We start from the raw sequence: 20,521 nt of genomic DNA, 5'->3' as shown, positions 1-20,521 counted from the left end.
GGTCTGAACCACGTGTCCCAAAGCTGCAAACTTAACTGAAAGCAACTTAAGAAGTGTTCCTGTCTTTAACACTCAGATGCCCAACTCCCAATGGGGTCCAAACCCCAAATAAATCTGTTTATACAGGGTAAACTCATAAATTGTTCACCCTGTCAAACACTGATAGAGAGATATGCACAGCTGTTTGTCCCCCTCCCCCCCAGAGTATTAATACATACTCGGTTAATTAATAAGTAAAAAGTGATTTTATTAAATACAGAAAGTAGGATTTAGGTGGTTCCAAGTAATAACGGACAAAACAAAGTGAATTACCAAGCAAAATAAAATAGAATACGCAAGTCTATGTCTAATACAGTAAGAAAACTGAATACAGATAAAAACCTCACCATCAGAGGAATTCCAGTAAGCTTCCTTTTACAGACTAGACTCCTTCTTGTCTGGGTCCAGCAATCACTCACCCCCCCCCCACCCCCGTAGTTACTGTCCTTTGTTCCAGTTTCTCTCAGGTATCTTTGGGGGGGGAGAGGCTATCTCTTTAGCCAGATGAAGCCAAAATGGAGGGGTTTCCCAGGGGTTTAAATAGACTTTCTCTTGTGGGTGGAGATCCCCTCCTCTCTCCTATGCAAAGTCCAGCTTCAAGATGGAGTTTTGGAGTCACATGGGCAAGTTACATGTCCAAGCATGACTCAGTTTTTACATGCAGAAGCCATTGTTTACATGCTACCCTGAACATCTTCAGGTAGACTTCTTATGTGGATTGGCGCCTTCCGAGATTCATTGTCCTTTAAAAAGCAGCAGAGGGTCCTGTGGCACCTTTAAGACTAACAGAAGTATTGGGAGCATAAGCTTTCGTGGGTAAGAACCTCACTTCTTCAGATGCATCACTTCTTCAGAGGTTCTTACCCATGAAAGCTTATGCTCCCAATACTTCTGTTAGTCTTAAAGGTGCCACAGGACCCTCTGTTGCTTTTTACAGATTCAGACTAACACGGCTACCCCTCTGATAATTGTCCTTTAAGTGTTTCTTGATTGGGCACTTAATTTGCACATTCCTTTCTCAAGAAGCTGATCAAATGCTTTACTAAGGCTACTTAGAAATCAAGCAATTTCTATATTCAGCCAATATTCATAACTTCGAATACAACGACACATTCATGCAAATAGGATGAATAGATTCAGTAGATCATAACCTTTACAGAGATATGTTACATGGCATATGTAGCATAAAACATATTCCGGTTATGTCATATATATATATATATATACATTCATAAGCATATTTCCATAAAGCCTTATGGGGTGCACTGTTACACCCTCTTCCTAAACTTACTCTAGTTTCCCTCTAGTTTAGTTCAACCTATTTGTTAAGTTAGAGACTTAGTAGGTCCCTAAAGGGACTTTGCCTTGGGATGGGGCATGCCTGGGTCCCCAGGCTTTAAACCTTGCGATCTCTGTAAAAGGCCCCCACCCATTAGCGATCCACATAATAGTTGTTTAGGGTGCTTGGGTGAAGGTTACATTAGTGATAAGTGCAAAATCTGCAAGTCCTTCAAGCCCAGGATGAAGAAGGAGCGTGACATTCGCTTGACGGCACTCCTGATGAAGTCTGCCCTTACCCCAGTGCTGGAGCAGTGCTCTGATTTGGCGCTGACCACCATGCCCTCGTTGCGTAGTGCCCCGTCGGTACCATCTACGAGCCCGCACTGGTCTCCTTCCCTGGCTCCAGCCAAGAAGCCCAAGAAGACTGGGCAAGGGAGGTCTCCAGCTTCCCACAAGAGAAAGGACAAGTCTGGGGTGGACCAAGGCCCTGTCTTGGGCACCTCTTCACCCCCTTTGGGATCCCAGGCCCCAACTCAGGTCGAATGGTGTAGCCCAGCCTGCTCCCCTGGATAGCAGTGGAGGTCCTCGTCAGCTCTGGGTGCCGTCCACTCCGGAGGCCCTTCAAGCGGTGCAAGACATTGTCCCTCACGGTGCCGCCCACTCCGGCCCTTGTGGGGTCCCAGTCCCAGGGTAAACCCGCACTGAGACTACCATAGTCTCCACCTTTCCGGCAGTGCTCCCCATCGCGGGGGTCATCATGCCAATGGTTGCCTTCTCGTAGCCGACGCGCTTCTTACCATGATAGACAGAAGCTTTATAGCCTCATCGGGTCTCCTGACCTAGGAGAAGATCAGAGAAGCTCAAGTCGCGGCTCGCCGGTAAGTGGTACCATCAAACAGAAGGGTAGGTAAATTACATCTGCTCAGTTGTTAGTCTTGTGTGCAGACACGTTGAAGGGGAAGGTGGTTTCCACACAAAGGATTTCTAATTAGATTACAACATGTTTACCAACGTGTTATGAGATTCTAAAAATAACACCTCATGCAAAAAACGCTCTCAGCAGACTCCACAATAGTTCTAGCAGCTTCAATATCCTGTTGAGGAAACATCCCTATTTCTGACATTTGCAGAGCAGTTACTTTATTATCTGTTCCTATGTTCACCAAGCATTACATATCTCAGTAGCTTCTAAGGATGGAGCTAGCTTGGGAAAGGTGGTTCTGCAATACCTTTCAGATAGACTCCAAGTCCCGCCTCTGTCATGAACTACTTTGATGTTGCCTAGCATGGAATGGACATGTGCAGTCATTTGCAGAAGAAGAAAAGGCTACTTGTGTGTTTTATAACTATTATTCTTTGAGATGTGTTGCATGTGTCCCTTTCATGATATGTCCTCCTTCCACAGTGCTTCAGAGTCTAGTTCATTTTGGATTCCAATGTTAAGGAACCAAAGGGTGGTTGGGACGGCTCTGCCCTGCATCTGCTTATGCTCCCAGCTATCATTCTGGGGAAAATTTCCAGCTTTGTACATGCACACAGCTAAAGTGGAATGGATATGTGCAACATATCTCAAAGCTCAACAGTTACGGAATAGATAAGTAACTATATCTCTCTCTCTATATCTCTATGTAAAATAAACACACACACACACACACACGTATGTATATATAATAGCACCTTTCATACTGAAGGATCCCAAAGAACTTTGAAAACTATGTATCAGATGAGTAATTGTGCAGCCATTTCCAGGATGGGAGGGATCAACAAACAGCCAGTACAGTGCCTAGGTTAGGGTAACTTTTTGCTAAGGACACAAGGAGGCAAGTAACAGACAAGACCTTTATTTTTAAGGTCTCTTGAAAGATCCCTGCCACCCTATATAGTACACTAGGTATACTTCAATTTATTTCCCTTAGATGATGAGTGGCTGAGGTTATGTTTGCACAGCAAAAACAAAAACACACCTGCAGCTAGCCCGTGCCAGTCGACTCGGGGTTGCGGGGCTATTTCACTGCTTGTGTAGACTTCTGGGTTTGGGCTGCAGCCTGCGCTCTAGGACCCTGTGTGGTTGCAGGGTCCCAGAGCTTGGGCTCCAGCCCAAGCCCAGAAGTCTATACAACAATGAAACAGCCCTGTAAGCCTGAGTTGGCTGGCACAGGCCAACTGTGGGTTTTTCTTTTCTGTATAGTGTGACAAAGTTCCTCCTCTATCTTGGTGGGTCCTGCGCTTATTGGCAGATTTTCTTGCCTCAGAGATTCACCATGTGGGTTGGGGAACAGCTCAGAGACCTTCCCCTCTGGAAGAACCCACAGTCCAGGTCAATTGGGAGGTTTGGGGGGAACCCGGGCCCACCCTCTACTCCGGGTTCCAGCCCAGGGCCCTGTGGACTGCAGCTCTCTATAGTGCCTCCTGTAACAGCTGAATGACAGCTACAACTCCCTGGGCTACTTCCCCATGGCCTCCTCCAAACACCTTCCTTATTCTCACCACAGGACCTTCCTCCTGGTGTCTGATAACGCTTGTGCTCCTCAGTCCTCCAGCAGCACACCCTCTCACTCTCAGCTCCTTGCGCCTCTTGCTCCCAGCTCCTCACACTCGTACCACAAACTGAAGTGAGCTCCTTAATCCAGGTGCCCTGATTAGCCTGCCTTAATTGATTCTAGCAGCTGCTTCTTAATTGGCTCCAGTTGTCCTAATTAGCCTGCCTGCCTTAACTGGTTCTAGCAGGTTCCTGATTACTCTAGTGCAGCCCCTGCTCTGGTCACCCAGGGAACAGAAAACTACTCATCCAATGACCAGTATATTTGCCCTCTACCAGACTCCTGTACCCCACTGGCCTGGGTCTGTCACAATAGACATACCCTAAGTCAGCCCCGTTGAGATTTAAACCTTGGCTTCCAGAAGTCTAGTTATTTCAAGATTGAGTTTTAGACTACTAATCCTCTGTGGTTTAATATAGGTTAAAACATTATTTCACTATTTCACTTGCTCATCTACCAGTAGACAATATTGGTAGCTCAAACTTCTAAACTTTAGTGACCCATGTAGTTCTTAATGTATAGAATATGGAACTGCCATTCTCTCCGCTCGATGCTCATTTGTTAGCATCTTTTTCTCTTTATTGCTTTCTCTGCCTGTTCCACTTTCTCCTATTTTTGTCTTGTCTTTTTGTATACAAAACAACTTAGGTTATTCATGGTTTGCCTTACTACTAGTGGAAACAGCTTTAGTAGTCAAAATTGCATGATTCTAATCAATTTAATTATGCTGCTGGCTTTACAAGGAAAGGTAGCTTAGCTTGTGCACTGCAATACATCTGTGTGTAAGTAGCACTGGCTGTCCTGGAGAAACCTGCTGGCAAAGTGCCTTATGGATGAGAGGCAGACTTTTGATGAGGGAGCATGGCAGAGTTGCTCCTATAGTAGAGGTTAGATTTAGGCTAGATTTGTTACACATAATTGCGTTTGGAATAGGAATGCTGTTATGGATTATAAATGTAACCTAAGGAATGCTTTATAATCTACAAGTCTTAACTCTAAGAATTCTAGAACTTGGATTTGAATCTGAGTAGTTGATAGGGCAGGTCAGGATTGAAAACCTGCTACTGCTATGACCATAAGCGGTATAATCTGTGTTGGTCAACACTAAGTGCTGGGCGATGATTAATTAACCCAGAAACTTCAGGAAGCACCAACGGCTTTGGACTGATGAGCACCTGAGGAGGGTAGTGGAACCCTTAATGGAGGAAATGCAATCAAGAGGTGGATGAGCAAATTCACTCAGTGTTTTTGCCAATGACATCCACACAGGACAGATTGGGTCCTTCAGCTGTGGCTGATAACCAATCTAGGAGTGGAGCCCCGAAAGGCAGACAGATGGAAGATCTGCTTTGCTCTGGCAACTTCTGCAGCGTAACTGGTTCCAAATGTATCGACTCCCATCCTTCCTTTGGTCCAAACCAGTGAAGTGAAGAGAGGGACGCTGACATATGGACAAAGCAGTGCCTCCATATCAGCTGCCCAGCTATTGCAGCCACATCACATGGAGGGGACGTTCCATCCTTGCTGGTAACATGGACACAACACAGAAGGTGGCAGTTGCAGGTTATAAGCTCTCACTTGATTGGCGTAGAGGAGAGCGCCACGGGTCACCTTCGATGGTGGGAGGAGTCACTGCATTCCACTGGTCAGCCACCGCCTGCCACAAAGCTGGGCAGCCCCCAGACAGTCTGCCCGCCTCATTGCGTGCGTGGGGCTAGACCCAAAAGTTGAATGACAGACTGAAACCTTGCACCTGGCAAAAATAAGAAACCAAGAACTTTCCGGCTTGGTAGCTGGAATGTCAGGACCATGTGTCTGGGATTGACAGATGATGACGACCTACAATACACAAGCAGCATACGGAAGTCAGCTTTGGTACACCGTGAGCTGTACAAACTCAATGTTGACGTTGCAGCACTTCAGGAAACAAGACTTGCAGATGCTGGTTCTGTCTAAGAGACCAATTACACCTTCTTTTGGCAAGGTAACAGCAACCAAGAAAATCGTCTGCATGATGTTGGTTTTGCTGTGAGAAACAAGAGGGTAAAGCTCCTAGAAACACCCATTGAGAAGTCAAAGCGTATCATCTCACTTAAACTTCAGACGACCATTGGCTCTGTGAACATCGTTTGTGCCTGTGCTCCAACACTGAAATCTAGCCTGGAGGAGGAGGATACATTTTACAACTCTTTGTATCAAGTCGTCAAAATAATACCATCAGCTGAGCAACTTTTCCTCCTTGGTGACTTTAATGCAAGAGTCGGTGCAGACAACAACTCATGGCCAGATTGCCTAGGCCAGTGTTTCCCAAACTTGGGATGCCGCTTGTGTAGGGAAAGCCCCTGGCGGGCCGGGCAAGTTTGTTTACCTGCCATGTCCGCAGGTCCGGGTGATCGTGGCTCCCACGGGTTGCGGTTCGCTGCTTCAGGCCAATGGGAGCTGCTGGAAGCGGCGCGGGCCGAGGGATGTGCTGGCCGCCACGATTAGGCCACTGGCACCAATTAGACCTTGTTATCGTCAGGAGGAAAGACCTACCCTTAGTGCAGAACACTCGCATGTTCCACAGCGCTGAGTGTGACACCGAACACTCCTTGATTATTAGCAGTGAAGATTACAGCCAAGAAACTACATAGAACAAAACCTAGGAGCAAGCCCCAAATCGATGCTATTAACACCAAAAACCAGAGGAAATGCCAGAAGTTTGTGAACTTAGCATGCATGGGAAGTCATTACCAGAGAAGGCAGAGGAATTTGGGGAAGATTTAAGAACAACAATCCATGAAACAGCTTTAGCCACATTTAGGGGGAAAGAGACCATCAAAAAAGGATTGGTTTGAAGAAAATGAAGCGGAACTATTACCTCTCATCAACATTAAGAACACAGCCTATCTGGAACACAACAAAAAGCCAACAGAGTGCACCAAAGTGAGACTTCGACAGGCAAAAACCGAGATACAGCGAGCAAGCAGACTCTGTTTAAATCATAACTGGATCAAGTTCTGTGAAGAGATACAGCAGCCTCAGACATAGGAAACCTCAAAGTCATGTATGATGGCCTGAGGAAAGCTCAAAGTCCCACTGTCAACAAGGTTGCCCTTCTCAAATCACACAGTGAAATCATTACAGATAAAAGCAAGCAGTTAACTCATTGGGTTGAACGTTATTTAGAGCTATAAGCATAAGAAAGAAACATCACCAGCAAATCACTGGACCAAATACCAACTCTACAGGTCATGCCAGAGCTAGATGTGGAGCCCACTGTAGAAGAGGTAAGCAAGGCCATTGATTTTCTATCAATTGGCAAGGCTCCTGGAAAAGATGGCATCCTAGCAGAAACCTCAAGTGTGGGAAAGACAGCCTATTACCATATCTTTATCAGATACTACTTAAGTCCTGGAAAGAGGGTGAGGCACCACAAGAGATGCGCGACGCAAACATCATCACTTTGTAAAAAAATAAAGGCGAAAAGGGCGACTGCAACAACTACAGCGGTATCTCACTACTAAGCGAAGCAGGAAGAGCTTTCATGAAAGCCATCTTAGTGTGCTTACAAAAGCTGGTGAATCGTGTCTACCCTGAATCACAGTGCAGATTCAGAGCTGGAAGATCAACTGCAGACATGATATTTTCTCTGTGTCAACTCCAAGAAAAGTGCAGAGAGCAAAACCGACCATTGTACATCGCCTTCGTGAACCTAACAAAAGCATTCGACACAGACAGCAGAGCAGATCTATTTGCAATACTAGAAAAGATAGGATGTCCACCAACCCTGTTAAGTCTTATACGTTCATTCCACAACAACATGAGAGCAACCGTCCAGTTTGACGGGTCCACTTCGGACAGCTCTTGAGATGAAAAGCAGAGTGAAGCATGGATGTGTTCTTGCCCCTATGCTCTTTGGAATCTTCTTCTCAGTACTCTTGAACTATGTGATTAAGTACATGAAAAATGGAGTGTATCGCCACAAGATCAGAATGGAAACTCTTCAACCTGTCCTGACTTAAGTCAAAGACCAAAGTCAAAAAGGGACTTCTATTAGCTGATGCTGCTGCCCTCATAGCCCACAATGAAGATCTATTACAAGAACTCATGGACCGCCTTTCAAATACCTGTCAGGTATTTGCTCTCGCCAGCAGCATTAAGAAAAAATGCAATCCTAATGCTGTGTTTTATTTATTGTATTTATTATTATTTAATACATTGCAAGAGTGATTTTGTAGCTGTTTATCTTAGTAATTTGATATCATAGTTTTTCCTATGTATTGTTTGTTTCAGTCAAATCAAACATTTAGCACAAAAAGCAATTAATCCCACCAACCCACTCCAAGAATGTTTCAGGTGTTTTATACTTGCAGAGTATTAACTTTGGTTCCATAAATAGGTTTGTTCAGACATTATTATTATTAAAAAAGTAACTGAATATTTGTTTTTATATAAGAAAACCTATTTATAGCTAATTTTCTGTCAACATTGGTTCACTTTAGTTAAATGTACTGCTATTTAATAACCCGTGGTGGGTTTTTGTCTGGTAGAGTCTCTATATATAATGTTTGAGATTTTGTTTGTTTCTGTTTTTAGCCTGAACACTCCACCTGGAACAAAAATTAAGCTGTCAGGAATTGTTGAAGTGAAAAATGGATTCCTGCTTTTGGATGACAGTAACACTGTAGTTCTTGGCGGTGAAGTGGAGCATCTTATAGAAAAGTGGGAGTTACAAAGGGTGAGGTAACATCACTGTGAATTCTTGTCTTACAGGAGGTTAATTATATTTAACTTCTGCAAGCTAATTGTGACTAATAAAATGTTAAAAGTTTTTATACAATAATAGCATTTTAAATGCCCAAGTTATTGTTATGGATAAAGCCAAATGAACTAAATTAAATGTAATATTTTATGCTGCAGTTCAGATGCTGCCCACGCAGAAATCAATGAAGACCTTTGAGCAACAAATGATTCCTTTTTTATTCTGCAGAATTTTAAATTTAAAATGTTGGTTAAAAATTATATTGGCCAGCAAAGTGTCTTTAGCTAATCATTCTCTTTACTTGAAGCAGGTATGCAATGTATTTAAGTGTGGTGGTGATTGGCAGGATTCTGGTGGTTTCCCTGACCAGCGTATAGGTTTTTTTCTTGCAACAGAATTTTAAAATAAAAGCTTTTCAGTTGTAGTCTATAGCATATTTTTATGTTAACTATGTTTAAACATAATTTTTGCTTATGTTTCAACAGTAGTATAAATAAGGCTGCAGTCACATAAGATGAACTGAAGGTGTTGAGAGCGTTTAAAGAAACCACAAAGACTTTTAATTTAGTTCACTCCACTCTAATATGGCCAAATTAGGAGAGCATATCACTGGAGAAAATGTTACAGGCTGGCTATTTCCTTCTCCTATATAATACAAAGCAGTGGTGATTATTCCTAGAGGAGGAAACTCTGGACCTGTGACAGTGTTCCAGTCTGTTGATTGATTTCTGTTATATTAAATGGATAATGTAGATTTAATCACTTTGCCAGATAGATGTAGGGAACATTGAGTGATATTTGATGGCTCAGAAAGTAGACCTGTTGCATATGTCAGCCAATCAAAGAGCATCTTATCCATGAGCATTATTTTCAAATGACGCTAATTTTGGCAAAAGTATTCTTTGTTATTGTTGAAACTATCTTTGGTTTGATGAAGTGTTTTTTTTGTTTGTTTGTTTTGTTTTTTTAACTATTTTGGGCAAACTGAATTATAATTGATTTGAATAATTTTGAGTTATGAAAACACACAAATAAAGAAAATGTGTGTTAACATCTTTTTGTGCTCCTGTAAATGAAAAAATAGTTTGTAAAAAAATCAATATAATCTATAAACTATGTAGGTATCCTTAAGCAATGCTGCCTTCATAAAAAGAATGTTAAATGCTAAATCAAATTATGTAATCTCATATCCTGTGCATCTCCAAATCTGGTGTAATAAAGGGAAGAGGAGAATTCCAAAGGTAAGGGCTGTCAGGTGTAGAGCTCTGCTAATATCCTTGAAAATTCAGCTCTGGGGCCGACAGCAAGATAATTTCATTCAATCGTCTCTGTCTCATCTTGTTGTCTCTATTCGAATATAGGTTAAAAAGAGGTCCTTTGGGTACTGTAACTGAGTTACAAACCATTTCAGGGATTTAAAGTAGATTGAAATTCAACTATGATGTCAAATAGGTCCAGGAGGCTGTAATGACATTGAAAAACAAAAGCACAATAAGTTGCATTTGTCAATGTTGCATTAAACTTTATAGTCAAACCTTTCATTCTATATATAGTGCTGTTGATAAATTGTGTAGTTAGTTTTTTGACTGCACTTTGGTTCATTATGACATATATTCAAGAGGACATACAACCAGTGTCAGGTTTATTACTCTAAACTGGGGGTTCTCAAACTTCATTGCACTGCAACCCCCTTCTGACAACAAAGTTACTATATGACCCTGGGTGGGGGCAGAGCCCGAGCCCCGCCACCCCGGTTTGGGGTGGAGCTGAGGCTTCAGCCAGAGGTTCCAGCAAGTCTAATGCTGGCCCTGGTGACCCCATTAAAATGGGGTCGCGGCCTACTTTGGAGTCTTGACCCACAGTTTGAGAATTGCTGCTCTAAACCAATAATAATATTGCACAGGAAAAAGGTTCTGTCTGATACCAATCTCTGGGAAGCCATCTCTTGCATCAATGTTTTGTTCATCTTACATTGAAGATGTACTCCCAAAGTTACACTTTTCAATAGTATGATGATTTTACAGGTTACACATCTTTTTACACGTCACTAAAATCCAACCCATTTGTCCCATTTCCCTAACTTGTTCTGTTCCTTTCTTACCTTTGTTTTGGATACTCGCATTTCAGGAACTGGCCTGTGAAGGTACTCTCTAACTAGTGCTAAGACATAAAATGAATGTATATTGATTATGACAAGTTTCCTATCTGCTTATACTAAATGCTTACTTCAGCAAATGCAAGGTGTTATAGGATACTTAACAGAAGTTAGCAGGATTGTGGTATAAGCCAGTTTAGACTATATCACTGTTACAATATTTGTGCTTAATGTTATTGGTGCTTTATTCATACATACATGATATAAAAATATAGTTAAAATAGTACATATTATTATGAAGTGGCATAAGACCTCCCAACAGACAGAGAGGCAGGTCACTGGCACCAAAATCCTCTAATCATGGGGGTAAGAGTAGAATGCAGCCAAAACCCAAGTGCTCCTCTTCACTGGTAGCACAGAAACTGGCACCATTGACTCTGGCCGTGAGGCAGGTACTGTAGAGTCCAGGCCTTGAAGGGGCACCTTCTACATATGCGATACGTCAGCATCCAAAGACCATCTCAGTACTGACAGCGGTGTAGGCATTTCTGGCAGTGAGAGATCCGCTGAGCCTACCTGTACCTCTTTCCCTGGTAGCACAGGAAACCGTGCTCTGGGTAGCAGACAGTGGGGTGCCAGTATCATTGATGCCACACTTGGTATGGCAACAACCTCCATTGCCTCAGACTTCACATCTGTAGGTACCATTGAAGAGGAAGCCTGCTATGTTGGCTGCTCTACACTCTTCACCAACTTGGCACTGATATCTGGCATCGTCAAGAGCAGCCCTCCCTTGGTCAACGGAGAGGGATTTGTCCTACTCTGAATTGAGAATTTGCTCCTACATTTCCTGGCCCCAGAGCCAGACTTACTTCTCTACACAGAGGCATTACTACCCTGGGTTGCCTCAGGCTCCTTCAGATGGAATAGGATTGGGTATGAGATTCAACGAGATTAAAATAGAGACATAAAGGGTAACAAGAAAACATTCTACAAATACATTAGAAGCAAGAGGAAGACCAAGGGCAGGGTAGGCCCATTACTCAATGAGGTGTGTGTGTGTGTGTGTGTGTGTGGGGGGGGGGGAAATAATAACAGAAAACATGGACATGACAGAAGTACTAAATGACTTTTTTGTTTCTGTTTTCACCAAAAAGTTTAGTAGCAATTGGACATCTAACTTAATGAATACCAATGAAAATGAGGTAGGATAAGAGGCTAAAATAAGGAAAGAACAAGTTAAAAATTATTTAGACAACTTAAATGTCAAGTCACTAGAGCCTGATGAAATACATCCTAAAATACTCAAGGAGCTGACAGAGGAGATATCTGAGTCATTAGTGTTTATTTATGAAAAGTCATGGAAGATGGGTGATATTCCAGAGGACTAGACAAGGGTGAATATACTGCCAGTCCATAAAAAGGGGAGTAAAGGCAACCCGGGGAATTACAGGCCAGTCAGTTTAACTTCAGCAACTGGAAAGATAATGGAGCAAATAATCAATTTGCAAACACCTAGAAGATAATAAGGTGATACGTAACAGTCAGCATGGATTTGTGAAGAACAAATCATGGCAAACCAACCTAATAGCTTACTTTGACAGGGGAACAAGCCTTTGGATAGGGGGAAGTGGTAGTTGTGGTATGTCTTGACTTTAGTAAGGCTTTTGATACTGTCTCTCGTGACCTTCTCATAAACAAACTAGGAAATACAACCTAAATGGAACTACTATATGGTGGGTACATAACTGGTTGGTAAACCGGTCCCAGAGAGTAGTTACCAGTGGTTCACAGTCAAGCAGAAAGGGCATAGCAAGTGGGGTCCTGCAGGGATCAGTTCTAGGTCTGGTTCTGTTCAATATCTTCATCAGTCATTTAGGTAGTGGCATAGAGAGTATACTTATAAAGTTTGCAGGCAATACCAAGCTGGGAGGGGTTGCAAGTGCTTTGGAGGATAGGATTAAAATTCAAAATGATCTGGAGAAACTCGAAAAATGGTCCGAAGTAAAGAGAATGAAATTCAGTTAGGACAAATACAAAGTATTCCAATTAGGAAGGAACAATCAGTTGCGCACTCACAAAATGGGAAATGACTGCCTAAGAAGGAGTACTGTGTAAAGGGATCTGGGGGTCATAGTGGATCACAAACTGAATATTAGTCAACTGTGTAACACTGTTGCAAAAATAGCAAACATCATTCTGGCATGTATTAGCAGGAGTGTTGTAAGCAAGACACGAGAAGTAATTATTCTGCTTTACTCCACACTGATTAGGCCTCAACTGGAGTATTGTGTCCAGTTCTGGTTGTCACATTTTAGGAAAGATGTGGACAAATTGGAGGAAGTCCAAAGAAGATCAATAAAAATGATTAAAGGTCTAGAATTCATGACCTGTGAGGGAAGACTGAAAAATTGGGTATGTTTAGTCTGGAGAAGAGAAGTGTGTGTGTGTGTCGGGGTGGGGGGAGGGATAACAGATTTCAAGAACATAAAAGATTATTACAAGGAGGAGGATGAAAAATTGTTCTCGTTAACTTCTGAGGATAGGAGAAGAAGCAATGGGCTTAAATTGCAGCAAGGGTAGTTTAGGCTGGAATTTAGGAAAAGCTTCCTATCAGGGTAATTAAGCACTGGACTAAATTGCCTAGGGAGGTTGTGGAATCTCCATCATTAGAGATTTTGAATAGTAGGTTAGACAAACACCTGTCAGAGATGGTTCAGATAATATTTAGTTCTGCCTTTAGTGTAGGGGACTACACTAGAAGACCTCTCGAGATCCCTTCCAGTCCTATGATTCTATGTGATTAGGGAGTCTTTGAGGCCCATCACCAGTCCAGTGGCCCTTTTGGAATCTGTGGGGATTCCCCCTGGTTTCTAGATCATACATGAGGCGTTACTGCTCTGTGTCCTTTGGGACTCATGGGAAATTTATGCACCAGGTGCTGTCGGTTCTGAGCAGCAAGAGGCAGTTCAAAAGGATCCTGCTGGACAGCTAGTGGAGGAAGAGCACCCTCAGGCTATGCTGGCTTCTTCATCCTCCTTTTCTCCGACAAGAATGTTTCCTCAGAAGGCATCTCACCCCACCCTCTTGCCCCTTGGCTGACCATAAGGTTCAACAAGACCTACTGAAAAGGGTAGCTTCAAGTTTAGGGATCCAGGTGGAGAGAAGGTTGAGTCCTCCTGCTGCCTTACTGATATTTTGTCCACCAGAGGGCCTCATTGGGTGGGCCTTGCCTATTAATGATGTAATTAAGTAGCCCATTAAGTCTCTCAGATTCCTTTCTGCCACCTCAAAAAGGGCTGACCGTAAATATTATGTTCCCTCCCGGGTGTTTGTATATCTGTATGCTCATTTTCTCCCAGGTACAGATGGGCCAGTGAATGGGAACAACAGCGCCAACAGATGGAAATCCCCAAATCAAAGGATGCAAAAAACCTAAGTTTTTGTGATAGAAAAGTTTATTCTACTGGGGCGTTGCAACTCAGAATTGCCATCCAACAAGCTCTTTGGGTATTTTATGATTGTAATGTTTGGGACTCCTGGTTAAAGTATAGGGACATGTTGCCAGAGGATGCTAGACAGGAGTTCTCCACTTCAGTTGATGAGGGGAAATCTGTAGTGAGAACTTCACTGCAGGCTGCACTCGACTCAATGGACATGACTTCTGGGACCATGGGTCCATATGCAAGAGCTCTTGGCTGAAGACCTTGTGGATTCTGCAAGAGATCCAACAAATATTACAGGAGTTGCTTTTTGAAAGGTATTCACATTTTACAGAGCAAACAGACTCTAATCTCCATGGCTTTAAGGATTCTAGGGCAACTTGAACGTCTTTGGGGTTGTATACTCCTGCCCCGTCCAGGAAACATTTTTGTCAGCAGCTGACCCATTGTTACTCTGCCCCTGCTTCTTGTCAGGATCTGCAAAGAAGGAAAAATAGAGGTTATAGATGCAGACCAACTCCTCCTTCTGCATCAATGCATGCTCCATCTAGATGCCCCAAACCGGCATTTTGATAGGTTGCTTGGGGACACCATGCCAGTTTCCCAGGATTCTAGACAGTTATCTCTATCAAGGTCCATTTGGCAGGAATATAAGATTTTCATTCTCATACGGACAACCATTCTATATTTTCTAATGATACGACAATCAGGTTTTTGAAGAGCCTGGATAGGTGGTATCCTTAAATAAAGGAGCCCATTCCCCTCTGGGACTTGAATTTAGTTTTTGTCCAGGCTAATTGCCCTTTGTCAGAGCCTCTAGAAATGTGATCTTTGCTTCACCTATCACTGAAGGTGACTTTTTTAGTATCTATCACAGGGGTCGGCAACTTTTGGCCCGCGGCCCACCAGGATAAGCACCCTGCCGGGCCGGTTTGTTTACCTGCCGCATCGGCAGGTTCAGCCGATTGCGGCTCCCACTGGCCGCTGTTCGCCGCTCCAGGCCAATGGGGGCGGCGGGAAGTGGCGGCCAGCACATCCCTCGGCTTGCGCCCCTTCCCGCAGCCTCCATTGGCCTAGAGCGGCGAAATGCAGCCAGTGGGAGCCGCGGTCGGCCAAACCTGCGGACATGGTAGGTAAACAAACCAGCCGGGCTTGTTTACCTGCCGTGTCCTGGCGGGTGCTTACCCTGGCATGCTGCCTGCCAAAGGTTGCTGATCCCTGTCCTAGATGTTAGAAGAGCTTTGGCATTCTACATCAACAGGACTATGCAGTTCCATTTGTCAACGCAACTATTTGTGGTAATTGCAAACAAGATGAAGCATCTCCCAGTTTGTTTTCAAGGAATTTTATTGTGGATAACCTCCTATACTCCTGCATGTTATGATTTGGCAGGCATTTCCCCACTGAGCAAAGTGATTGTGGATACTACAAGATCACAAGCAGCCTTGGCAGCATTCCTTGTGCATGTACCTATCCAGGAAATTTGTAGAGTGGCAACCTGGTCTTCAGTCAACATCTTCACATCCCATTATGCTATCACTGATCACTTCAGAGACTATGCTAAATTTGAATGAGTACTCCAGTCTGTGTACACATATGCACCGATCCCTCCTCTTACTTTATGGCTTGTCATTCACCAAGAGTTGAATGCATGTGTGCAATTAATCAAATGAAAGATGCTTATTAATCTTCAGTGACTACCGTTCTTCGAGATATGTTGCACACGTCCATTACAGAACCTGCACTCTTACCCTTCTCCATTAATGCAGGAGTAAAGGAGGTTATTGACAACAAAATTCCTTGAAAAGAAACTGGGAGATGCTTCATCTTGTTTGCAATGGCCACAAATAGTTGGGTCGACAAATGGAACTGCCTAGTCCTGTCGATGTAGAATGCCAAAGCTCTTCAGCAAGAAGGAACTGAGGGAGCTCTGTGGCAGCTGGGCCCTGTATACTGGCACACAGTAGTGTGTGGTGGCGGAGGGTGCTTATGCTGTCCCTGGATGATACCACTGAGGTTAAAAATTCGGACAACTGTGAGCGGGGTTTGGACACAGAGTGGATTGGACTTGTGCAACACGACGAGAGTTATGGAAGGTTAGTAACTGTCTGTTTCCAGTGGGGTCCAGCAGGGATCCATTCTTGATCCTACACTATTTGACATCTTTATCAATGACCTGGAAGAAAACATAAAATCAACAGGCCTGGCTTGACAAAGGCCTGGCTGGGATGATTTGGTTGGGGTTGATCCTGCTTTGAGCAGGGGGTTGGACTAGATGATCTCCTGAGGTCTCTTCCAACCCTAATCTTCTATGATTCTATGAAAGTTTGCAGATGACACAAATTGGGGGAGTGGTAAATAATGAAGAGGGCAGGTCACTGATTTAGAGAAATCTGGATCTCTCGGTAAACTGTGCACAAACAAACAATATGCATTTTAATACCGCTAACTGTAAGTGTATTCAAGAATGTAGGCCATACTTACAGGATGGAGGACTCTATTCTTCAAAGGAGTGACTCTGAAAAAGATTTGGAGATCATGTTGGATAATTAGGTTAACATGAGCTCCCAGTGTGATGCTGTGTTCAAAAGGGCTAATGTGATCCTGGGATGCACAAACGGGAATCTGGAGTAGCAACAGAGAGGTTATTTTACCTCTGTTTGGCACTGGTGTGGCTGCTGCTAGAATACTGTGTCCTGTTCTGGTGCCCACAATTCAAGAATAATGTTGATAAACTGGAGAGGGTTCAGAGAAGAGCCAAGAGAATGATTAAAGAATTAAATACCTTATAGTGATAGACTCAAGGAGTTCAATCTATTTAGCTTAACAAAGAGAAGGTTAAGGGGTGACTTGACTACAGGCTGTAAGTACCTATATGGAGAACAAATATTTACTAATGGGCTCTTCAGTCTAGCAGAGAAAGGTATAACATGATCCAGTAGCTGGAAGTTGGGGCTAGACAAATTCAGACTGGAAACAAAGTATAAATTTTTAACAGCGAGGGTAGTTAACCATTGGAACAATTTTTACCAAGGGTTGTGGTAGGATCTCCATCTCTGGCCATTTTAAAATGCTTTAGAAATTATTTTTGGGAAATTCTATGCTCGTTATACAGGAGATCAGACTAGATGGGCACAATGGTCCCCTCTGGCCTTGGAATCTATTAATTGAGGTTAGAGGCTCTCTGTTCTCAGTTCATGTGCTCAGCCACACCCTGGTCTAGCCTGTGGCAGGTGGGAACAGCCATTGGAGGGAAAGTCCAGCTTTGCCCTACTAGCCCTGGGATGGAGCTTGCTCAGAAATTCTGTTTCTGTGGGGATGGCCCATATGCAGTCCTTTCACATGTAGCAGCTGAGAGAGGATAGCGTTTGCTCAATTGCTTTGTGGGGGTGGTGTATATGCAGTGTTGTTAGCACTGGGAGCTGAGTGGCTGGAGCATGCTCAATGAGGATGGGATCTTCTGAAAATTTAGCTGCTAAAATCAAAGTGTGTTGTGTGAACATAAGAACAGCCATACTTGATCAGACCAAAGATCCATCTATCCCAGTATTCTGTCTTCTGACAGTGGACAATGCCAGGTGCTTCAGAGGGAATGAACAGAACAGATCAAGTGATCCATCCCGTCTTCCATTCCCAGCTTATGTGAACTGTGATTCTCTTCCTTCCAGTCCTCCTCTCTCCCCCCCCTCCCCCCCTCCCCAAGGCTTGCAACTTGGCCAAATGTGGGCAGATTTTCATAGGGACAACAAAAATATATATGTTACAGGAGACCACACCCTGTCAAATTTCAGTTCCCTACTTCAAAGCCTGTGTGAGCTAGAGGTGTTCAAAGAGAAGATCTCAAATATTTTATCATGAGCAAAACTGTTAGTTTCCCTAGCTTTGTTCTTGGAAGTGATTGAAGCATTTTTGCTGAAAATTTGTGGAAAAATTCAGTCTGAGGCAGACACCTTTCAGCCCAAATGGTTAATGGGAAGTGTTAGGCAATTTCAATAGGTGGCACTACCAGTTCTGCCTATAATTAATAAATTAATTTTGACTTGTCCATTTCCTTAACTTTATAAAAGGTATCCATCCATCATTAATAAAAACGTTACATGTTTTTTATAATATTTGCTTTCTCCATATGTAAAGAAACAAGTTCAAAGTATTTCTTTGAGAAAATTAGGATGGGACTTTCAAATGGAGACCCTTTTGAAAATTCTAGCCTTAATTCAAATATAAAACCTTTCTTTCCATAATAGTGTTGTTTGCGGTAAAACTTCCTTGTTGCTGCTGTTATGCCTGCTGTTCGTTAACTCAGAGTTTCATTCACCTTTGCCATATTGTTTCCTCTATATGCCGTTCTCACTATTTGTGCCCTTTTGGCCAACTCCATCTTGTTTAAAACAAGCTGCAACAGTTTTATCTGGGTTGCCATCATTTTCTCTTAGTGTCCATGTTCTATGAGAAAGGGTGCCTCTATCGCACTTGATCTCAGATGAGTTCAAAACATATCTTGCCTTCAGAGAAAAGTGTTCTTCTCTCCCCAATCTTTTACCTTAATAAAGCTAGCTCCCTGATGTTACTGTTGTCTATCAGTTGTCCTCACATACTGAAGACATACGACATTTCCACAATCTTAAATTAATTCTCAAATTTCCTTCATGACTTTTATATATTTATTTCACTCCCTCAGACCTCTGTCGGTAAATGTATAGTACTCCGTTATCTACCAGCCTTCTAAACTGAAAATAAGCCATCCCTTCCTTTTATAAGTTTTCTGACTCTTCCTGTCCCCTCTCTCATATTTATTTTTAACTTTTATTTTTATCTTCATTTATTTGAAGTCTCCATTGTAGCATAAGAAAAATTAGCTTGTTTGGGAATAGTGGAATAAAACAGGAGTGCTGCATTTAAAAAAAGTTTGAAGTGGACATCATGAACTATCATACACACATCTTGTTTGATCTCCTTTTATTATTGTTCTTCTTTGTATTTGTTCTTAAATGCTATTTAATTCTGGGTTCTTAAGAGCTGTTTAATTCTGGGTTCTTATATTGCTCAAAAACACAACAATTTAATGCTCTTTGTTTCAGTAGTTCCACATTTTAATGTGTTTTCAAGTGTGAATATATGTTTACTGAGGAATTAGTGGATGTTTGTAAAGTGCTTTGAAGATGGAAAGCTGCTGAAACTCCTTTTGCTTTTAGTTTCTTTAATCTTTAGGTAATGGTATAAAGAAAAAGGAAAAAAAATGTTCTTTATGCATGGGGAGAATTAGATCATAGAATATCAGTGTTGGAAGAGACCTCAGTAGGTCATCTAGTCCAACCCCCTGCTCACAGCAGGACCAATCCCCAGGCAGATTTTTGGCCTAGATCCCTAAATGGCCCCCTCAAGGATTGAACTCTCACCCTTGGGTTTAGCAAGCCAATGCTCAAACCACTGAGCTACATTCTGTAAGTTTAAAAACTTACATTGAATCCCTCACAGTCTTTTTCCCAAGTTGGTGTAAGTTTCTATGTTTATAATTATTATAAGTAATCACAGTGTAATATATATTCCATTTATAGGATTTTTTTTTAACATGAGGACTAACAATGAAAATTTGATAGCTGTCTGTTGTCTTCTGTATGTCACCATTTTGATGTCACTTGAGCTATATTGTAGTGTTGTTTAATATTTGCCCTTCTGCTTTGCTTTTTTACAGTGTGTAAAAACCCACCACAGGAGCATATTTTCCTGTACAAAAGTTCCCCAGTTCTTCCACAGCCATCCCAGTGGCCCTGTTACTGAGGAGATAGTCCACAAGTGTAAATAAATACATTGTGTAATCATTGGCCATCTGCAGATTTTCTGATCTCTGTGATATCGTTACTACAATGGTGAAAGAGCCACACAACAAGAGAAACTTTGAAAGGGCTTAATCTGTACACAATACATGGAAATCTCAGCAGTGGTGAAGTGTTTTGGAAATGCAGGAGCTCTTGGTCAGCCTTTTGAAACAAATAGGGAGTTGGTTTTGCTGAGGAGAGAAAATAGGAAAAACATTTGTCAAAATGCAATAAACTGAATTTTCTACACATTCAGCTTGATCAAAACCTCTTCTCTCTTTCAACTCTCTCATCTGTACATTTGTTGTACAGCACCCATGGCATGGTTTTATTATTAGTCATAGACACTGAGCTCAAAAAAGTAAAATTCATATGCAGGTAAGGTAAGAAAACATTCATATACCTAGATTGTAAGAGCTGTGGGTAGGGGCCATTTTTGAGATGTGTGTATATGATGTGCAGCACAATGGGTCTTCTTTCCCTAATTAGGGCCTTTAGGTGCTACTTTACTAATTTTCAAAAGGAAAATGGCTTCAGCCATTGAAAGAAAGTGGCCTGGGACT

At 42.5% G+C, this 20,521-nt stretch overlaps 1 protein-coding gene across 2 annotated transcripts in view; it reads left to right on the top strand.

Annotated features, from left to right (window-relative positions):
• TDRD3 (tudor domain containing 3) overlaps positions 1-20,521 on the top strand; it is a 273,694-nt gene that overhangs the window by 147,459 nt on the left and 105,714 nt on the right. For both annotated transcript variants that reach the window (XM_054013628.1, XM_054013637.1), the window contains one exon: positions 8,439-8,580. In XM_054013628.1, the coding sequence (XP_053869603.1) occupies positions 8,439-8,580 (142 nt within the window). The remainder of the gene's footprint in view (positions 1-8,438; positions 8,581-20,521) is intronic.

Source organism: Malaclemys terrapin, chromosome 1 (genome assembly GCF_027887155.1).
Source record: "Malaclemys terrapin pileata isolate rMalTer1 chromosome 1, rMalTer1.hap1, whole genome shotgun sequence".
In the NCBI taxonomy this organism is placed as follows: Eukaryota; Metazoa; Chordata; order Testudines; family Emydidae; genus Malaclemys; species Malaclemys terrapin.
The sequence above is the reverse complement of the archived record's forward strand: the minus strand, read 5'-3'. Positions and strand labels throughout refer to the sequence as shown.